This window comes from Carassius carassius, chromosome 9 (genome assembly GCF_963082965.1).
Source record: "Carassius carassius chromosome 9, fCarCar2.1, whole genome shotgun sequence".
NCBI lineage: Eukaryota > Metazoa > Chordata > Actinopteri > Cypriniformes > Cyprinidae > Carassius > Carassius carassius.
In genome coordinates this window covers 9,573,457-9,581,802 of record NC_081763.1, presented here as the reverse complement: position 1 = coordinate 9,581,802, position 8,346 = coordinate 9,573,457, and the positions used below count along the sequence as shown (strand labels likewise).

The following is an 8,346-nucleotide window of genomic DNA, read 5'->3' as shown; positions in this document are numbered from 1 at the left end:
ATATCAAACTGAAACCTTATACCTCTCAGAGGCTTCTAGTGTTTAGTTTGTGTGCATTTCCTCTTTTCATCTTTTCTCTGTTGCCTAAAATACATGTAACCTCAAGAGGGCTATGACTTCCTGCTGAACTGTGAACAGAGGTGATGTTTCGTAGAGCGTTTGAATGTGTTGAAATGCCTGTGAATTGACCTCGATCAATGTAAAATGTCCTGCTGTCTGCGTTTTAAAATGTTACATTTACACTACTTTTTTTTTATACTTTGATGACAGTGTTTGTATGATACTCGGATGTGTAATTGAACACTTTGGAAGCACTTAGACTTTCATTTGACACTTGCCGTTACCTAAAAGAAACGCATTGAAGATAAAGGCTGCATCCAGAATCGCATACTCTCTGAGTAGGCACTTCTTTTGAATAAGTAATTACTTCACGACTGTTAAAAAAGTATGTTCTATGTATGAATGTAATCTGGACATATGCCATGTTTTCACTGTCATGTGACCTATCATTTGCATCCCGTGGCTTCATGGGATAGCAAATTGTCCATCTTATGTTCGCTTCAGAATTATCATCTGGGTACTTTTCACCTACTGTTTTATGAATACTATGAATTTGGACATACTTCTCTTTTCACACACTGTTTGTCGCCTAATGTGTTAATAAGGAAGTATGCCATTTTTGGATGCAGCGTTTGTTGTAGGCATTTTGAATCAGAATAGCATGGTGCCCTATTTTTTTCTGTAGTAGCCTATATACACTGTGTGCAATATGTAGGCATGGAAACCTGTTACATCTGCCGAAATGTGCTGTGGGACTTCTGGGATATTGTATTTTACAGTGCAGTGCGTTCGACTTTTATTTACTGTGAGACAAATGAACTTCATCTAACAAAAATTTTATCATGCCAGTAACTGTAAAGTAATATATTTTATCACTCGTTGAATTAAACGTGCTGTGTAAATGGTTCATGTGACTGCTTGATGTATACTGTACACTTCATCCTCTCAGCAAAAGGTGGCGCTGTAAACTCAAAGAATAGAGTTTTTTCTGAGCGCTGACTTCGGCCATTGGGTTGTTTGTCAAGAGAAGGAAAACTTGTTACACCTCACCTGGATACCGAGTGGACATGAAAAGCCAAAGAAAACTTTAATCTACAATATTCTGTCAAGCAAACCATGAGTTTACGGATGCGATAGATCTCAGGTAAACAGCAGACGCTCAGCAATCTGGTGACGTGTTACAGGTGCGCGATGATGCCAACTTACCTGTTACTGAGAGTTTGTCGTGTAGGCTACTTGCAGGTGTTAAAACGTCTGTCGTTTCCCCCAGTTTAGCGATTTACAAGAAACTGTACAGAAAACATCTGCTGAAACTGCTTGTTGGAAGTCATTCAGGTTTAATTTTGTGAAATTGCAATACACTGACTGCACGCTCTCTTCCGAATTTTTCTAAATAGATCATTTTAATGTGCTCTCAAGTGATGTTTCGTTTTCTAGAAGTGTCCTGTTTTAGGAAATCATGTTGAGAGGATGTGTAGATATAATTTAAACGCGGTTTGCTGGACACAGTTTTGCTCCATATGGAGCCTGTTATGTGTTGCAATCTACAATGATGGTGATATGACGTTACTCTACGAAACCCTTCGAAGTATTTTCCCGTTAGAAATAGAAAATAGAAAATGAAATAATTTCTACAGTCAGAAAGTATCATTTACTTTAGTACTGTTTATTTTATATGTATTTATTAGTATTTTATATACCTATTTAATTTCACATATGCAGATATAATTAATATTTATCGTATTTATTTAATATTTAATTGAAGGTAAATAATAGCATGCAACTGAAAGTCTAAACAGGGGTGTCAGACTGCAGATTTTACCTTCAACCCTAATTAAACACACCTCCTTCAGGCTCATTTAAAAATGACATGCTATGTGTGTTGGAGCAGGCTTGGGCTCGGCCCTCCAGGATTTGAGTGTAACACCCCTGGTCTAAAATAACACATCTAAGAATGGAACAAAAATTCTACACATTCCACAAAAAGTCCCATGGTACTACCATAATAACAATATATATATTATTATTTTTATTTTTTTGGACAAACTGTTGTTATTTTTTTTACATTTATCATCTTATGCAACCACTTTACCATTGTTCTCCAAACTTGCATATATTTTTTCCATTTCATTTTTTTCTTTTTCTTTAAACCACACAGATCGCTAACTGAAGTCGACAAACATGATGAAGAATGGAGCATTGCAGAAGAGCAAGCAGTGGAATGTGAGGAGAGCTGTCTGGCTGGCGGCCGTCTTTCACTTCCTCCATTCCTGTGGCTCCAGTTGCCTCCTTCCCTTCCTGACCCTCTACTTCCGGCACTTGGGTCTCAGCGCCTCGATGATCGGAATCATCATGGCCTCCAAGCACCTGCTGGCCTTGGTGTGGCGCCCATTGTCTAGCTTCCTCACCAGGCAGTACGACAAACGGCGGACGGTCATAGTGGGCTCTCTGCTCAGCTCGGCACTGGTGGTCTTGACTCTTCTGCTCTTTCCGTCCACAGGAATCCAAGCTGAAAGTGGACGGTGTAACACTAGTCAACCCCATGCTGATCCTACCACCATTCTAGAGTGGACGACGGATCCATCGCAATCGAACACTACTGTTTACTCAATAAACCAAACATCTGTAAGTACCGAACCCCCTGTCGAAGTTACCACACTTGTAAGCTCCAACTGGTCAGCAAGAGGCCTGAGGTCTTTGAAGAAGCCTCGACAGGAAGAAGACCCTCACACAGAGTTCCTGGGAAGCCTGAAAGTTATGGATGCCCAGCATCAAATGTTCTTTCTAGTTCTCATTGTGATGGGTGTGTGGGAGTTCATGGCCGCCCCATTGGAATGGACGGCTGATGATGGACTCTACGAATACTTGGATTTCGTAGACGCCACCGACCACCATAATGGCGTGAAGGTCTGGAAGCAGCTTGGAGCTGCTTTTGGCAACTGTGCAGCTGGAGTTCTTGTAACCAGCCTGTTTTGTCTTGCAGGAACTACGGTGGAGTTTTACTCCTACACTATATTCATGATCCTAACCGTCCCTACAGCCGCCCTGCTTCCAATCTACCTCCGCAAGCGTGAGCGACCAACTAGTACAGGCTTGAAGGCACTACAATTGGTTTATGGGAACTCGCAGGCGATACTTTGTGCCGTCACTGTTATTCTGATGGGCATGGTGAACTCAGCCGTGTCAGATTTCCTCTTATGGCACATGCAGGACTGCGGTGCCACGGAAATCCACATGGGCATCTCTTTAGCCTTGGCGCACTTAAGCCAAGCTAGCTTTGCTCCAATCGCTGGCCATCTCTCCCGGTTTCTGAAGTACCACGGTTGGTTACTAGTCCTCGCTGTTGTTAGTTTAGCCCTGCAGTGTCTTTACTACTCCTTTCTGTGGGGCCCGTGGGCTGTGATACCCGCTCAACTGCTGGCAGGCTTCAGCACCGGCGCCCTCTGGTGGTCCATATCATCACAGAGCGAAGACATCGCTACTCCCGGCACTGAAAAGACCATTATAAAGCTGTTTGAGGTACTTTCTCTGGAGCTGGGAGCAACGTTTGGCAGTCTGGCGGCTGGGTTTGTGGTGCAAAAGTTTGGCCTCCGAGTGCTTTTCCAAGGCACCGCGGTCATTCTGGCTTTGTGGAGCAGCGCTGTTGCCTTACTCAAGTGGAAGATTCCTCGGCAGCGCCGGATAAACTACTCACGGCTGCTGGCCACTGACACCGAGATGAGCGAGTCGGAGTCAGATCAGGAGAAAGACTGGCTTGAGACGGCTATGGAAGACACTATGGACAATAACAAGTGGACAATAAATAAGTCTTAATCAATGGAAGGAAATAAGTGACTTGTTAACAGTCGGCAAATAAAAAAAAACTAAGAGCGAGATATCGCTAATACTGTTCAGTATCTGCAATGAATTTTTTTATTTTTACTCCTACTCTGTATTTCTGTCATGTTTTCCAATGTAAATATAAAAAAAAATTGTAAATGAATATGTATTTACTTGAGAAGTATAATGACATAAACAAGAACTCGAGTTCTGTTTTCTAAGAAAATGTATGACACGAAACATGATTCAATATCTTATGTCCTTATAGTTCTTGAGAAATTAAGTCTTTTTTTTTTTGATAAAAAATTATCAAAATGAATTACGTTTGTGTAGAACAAGAAAAAATATATATCTCTCAATGGGTTCAGAAGAATAATTTAATTCATATGGAAAACAATATAAATATTCTTCCCTCATTGACACAACTTAATATCTTAACATCTCAAGTCATTTTCCTTCTCAAGTAAATGTGTCTTGATTTAGTTTAGAATTTTTAGTTTTGGAAAGCAAGAATATTTTTTTTTTGCAGTCCATAAGGGCATTTTCTCATTCATCTTTATCATAATAACATACATCATGAATGAAGTTACAGTATATCAATTTATTACTCTCTCATGTCAGATACATTTTTATTTGGGATTATTTAAAGCTTTGAGAGAAGAATTATAGCTCAGAGTACCAACAGGACTAAAATGTAAATCATGTTTTGTGTGTGAAGATGAGTTGTTTTAACAGGTCAGCTCTTTCATAAACTGAAGGGGTGGAGATGAACTAATCTTTTTTTGTTTCCTCTTTGCCAAACAGCAATAATCACGTGAGCAAATAGTGTCTATTGTTTCTTCTTCACACCCTTTCGTTATCACTCATTATGTTTTGCAGATATGTGTGATCTGAAGCTAAGCCTCAGTTACATGTTATGCAGAAACCGTTTTATTTATTGTGCATGAGACACTCATGTTCTCCACAATTAGGGTTCACTTGAACAAGGCTTTATTGAAGATAATCATAATGAAAGTAAATTGCTTCTAGTTTAAGGGATTGTGAACGAGATGTTTGACTTAGAAATTAAGTTTGCCAAACCTGTTTTGAGTGGGGGAAAATGTTCCCAGACTTGTTCTTGAGTAAATTTTCTTGTACAGCTGGTCTACAGGGAGTAAAGCAGTGTATTTGAGACTGATAACTTTTTTTTTTAAAGGAAATGAAGGATGGGGATAAATATGTAAAAAAAAAAAAAAAAAAACATCTATTAAATGATTATTTCCTGCCGTTTGTCATTTTGTCTAAATATCTTGATAAGCTTTGTCCAATGTAAGGTGCACTTTGACCCAGCTTTAATAATTTCATGGCATTATGTAAATAAATCAATGAATGCAAACTTTCCATGTTAACATTTCATGGCATAGCGGTGTGTCAGTGTTGATGTTGTTTCTTTTAGATCAGAATTAAAGCTCAAGCATTGACACCAGGGTCAAACCGCTTAGCTAAAAGTGCTCTCTCCTCAAAGGGTTAATCTGTCAATGCAACGGGCAAGATGTTACACTTCCTCAAGATGAAACCCAACCCATGCACACAAATCTTTTCTGTAGGCCTCATTCACAGTTGCAACCGTTATGTTTAACTTTTATGTCCTGACCGTTGACTGGGATAAACTACTTGTTTTACAGTCCAAATTAATTTAAGCTTATGCTTATGTTATTATCACAGAGGAAAGGCTGTAACAAAAGTTTATAAGAATTTGTGACAGGGACTGTGTTACATTGTATAGCCAGTCTTAAAGTGTTTTCTAATTAAACGATGCATTCATATTAATGTATGGCTTTTATTTGTATTTTTTATTTTATCTATTTTTTATATAATTATGACCGATGACCCAAAGACTGAGAGTGATTCATGTTTCAAAGTCAAGTACAAGCCATGAGTAACTTTGGTACAGATTTACTTTCCACATTGATCATCTTGAACAGAAAACATCCCAACAAAATATGTAAGCATTTAATTTATATACTTTTACATAAATTTGTGATTGTACTAATTATTGCTATAAATGGTAAATTATAGAATCTAATTTCTATTTTTTTTTTATTAAATTAGCATTTTTAAACCAGGAGCCAATTTATATATGCAAGTATTTTATGATATATTTATTTTGCGTATTGTTGTATATTATTTAGACATTATTACCAAAAGTTCTAACAGTTGTCAATCACTCAGTTGTTAAGCTCCTGAAATAAAAAAGTGACCTTATTTCTTTTTTTTTTATAATATGCAAATGTGTTTAATGGCACAAATGTAGCATATTTTCTAAACTTAATTGGTGAACTCTATACAAAAATGTTTGTGACATTTGTCATAAGTAGCTAAGGTACGGAAGTTCTAAGCGGCCATGCATTATTATTTTTTTCCTTTTTGTTTTCTCGTTATAACGACTTATTTTTCTCGTTATCTCGACATAACGAAACGACATGACAGTTTTACTGTTGCTATAGTAACGAACTCAACTTTGACAGGCATCTGATTAACAGCTATGCAGGCGCTCTTACTGTAGCATATATTTCAGCAAATTTTGCTTCGCAAAATCTTGAGCTGCTTGGATTAAACTCACTTTTAATTTTCCATTTATTTGAAATAAAATTATATATAATTTGAAATTTTTAGTAGTCATTATGCTATCATGTGCGTTACAAGCTTCTGTTTGAAAAGATCGTTCATGTGCAGTGTATGTGTGTGTGTGCAGAAAAAAAACGATTACAACTTTATAGAACAAAACTGAATTAAATTAGCCTATGCATTTTACATATACATCACATTTCTCATCAATATGGTTAAAAATAAAGATTAATAATAAGGAATAAAAGCACATCACAAATAGCCTACATCGTTACTGTAGATACACAGAACATTTCCGCTTATTAACTACCTAATCATGTGCCTAAAAGAAGCACAAATAAAGATATAGGTGCAAACCATAGGGGTGCAAACAGAATACAGTGACATCAACCTTGGTTTTGATAAGCAGTTATTTTATGACTCAGAACGCGTTGGTGAAACTCATGCATCTAGCAAGAACTTAATACACAAAATAATCATGTTGATTAAAGCATTTAACATTTGTGAATTAATTAAATGTCAGTAATGAATAAGACTGCACAAATTATAGCGATCACGACGAGGAAGATCCGCATACAGTAAAGTGGACAGTGTACAACACCCCATCAGTTATACTCAGGTCTATATAGTGCCACCTGCTGGCGCAGTTTTGTAACTTATTAGAGAAAATTAAGTCGTTATAACGAGAAAACGACTTTCGTTATGTCGAGATAACGAGAAAATTAAGACGTTATAACGAGAAAACAAAAAGGAAAAAAATTATAAAGCATGACCGCTTAGAACTTCCGTAGTAAGGTGCATTTGATCCGTTATACACATGGTGGCGCTTTCATATGGGAGGCCGTTTGAGGCGAAACTCATTGAAAACTTGTGATACACACTGAAACACTTTTGCGTACAAGTGAATCACTTGCGATACACACTGAAAACCTTGCGATACACACTGAAACACTTGCGATACACACTGAAACCCTTGCGATACACACTGAAACACTTGCGATACACACTGAAAACCTTGCGATACACACTGAAACACTTGTGCGTACAAGTGAATCACTATATATCTTTGCAAATATATGAAAGACATGCAGTTACATAGAAACTCTTTGCATATACCCTGTAATCGCCCACGCACTGTTGTGCCTGCACAAAGACTGCACATTCTCGCGTGTGAGAGAGCATAAACATTTTCAGTGTGTCCGGAAGTCGTTTCATTGCAACAGGAAGTTATAGCTCAAATATTCTCCACGTATATGGCTCCTTCCAAACTTGTTAAAAAAATTAGGTTTTTGTTGTTATTCTTTACACTAGGCGTTTTCGTATGTGATCACTCGTGTGTTATTGCCAAATCTGTTTTTTATTTTATTTTTTTTTATTTTCTTTCCCGTGTCCTTCGGTTCATTTAGTCAGAATATATGAGGAGAATATTTGAGCTATAACTTCCAGTTAGTGGGTTTAATTGTATTTATGTAAAAAAAAAGAAAAAAAAAATATTTTTATTTTTTTTATATTATTATTATTTTTTCTCACGGTTTGAAAGGGTAAACTCTGGTTCACACTCCAATACAGTAGGTGGCGATAATGCACCTAACTTTGGTGCTACCCGCCATAAAACCGAAGAAGAAGAAGTAGTATAACTTCCGGTTCCAGTGAAATGACTTCCGGACACACTGAAAATGTTAATGCTCTCTCACACGCGAGAATGTTTCAAAGTTTTTATATATTTGCACAGATATATAGTGTTTCACTTGTAAGCACAAGTGTTTCAGTGTGTATCGCAAGTGTTTCAGTGTGTATCGCAAGGGTTTCAGTGTGTATCGCAAGTGTTTCAGTGTGTATCGCAAGTGTTTCAGTGTGTAT

The 8,346-nt window shown here is 37.5% G+C and overlaps 1 protein-coding gene across 1 annotated transcript; it reads left to right on the top strand.

The window, feature by feature from the left end:
- The first annotated feature begins 8 nt into the window (after nt 1–8).
- Nucleotides 9–3,939, top strand: LOC132148886 (major facilitator superfamily domain-containing protein 6-like). The gene is made up of 2 exons (XM_059557652.1): nt 9–1,204; nt 2,219–3,939. Exon 2 carries the CDS (start codon nt 2,242–2,244, stop codon nt 3,871–3,873), a length of 1,632 nt encoding a protein of 543 aa, XP_059413635.1. The 5' UTR covers nt 9–1,204; nt 2,219–2,241; the 3' UTR covers nt 3,874–3,939.
- The last annotated feature ends 4,407 nt before the right edge of the window (nt 3,940–8,346 follow it).

What these genes read in the sequence shown, in the direction of transcription:
- LOC132148886 (XM_059557652.1), top strand. Translation starts at nt 2,242, where the DNA reads ATGATGAAGAATGGAGCATTGCAGAAGAGCAAGCAGTGGAATGTGAGG.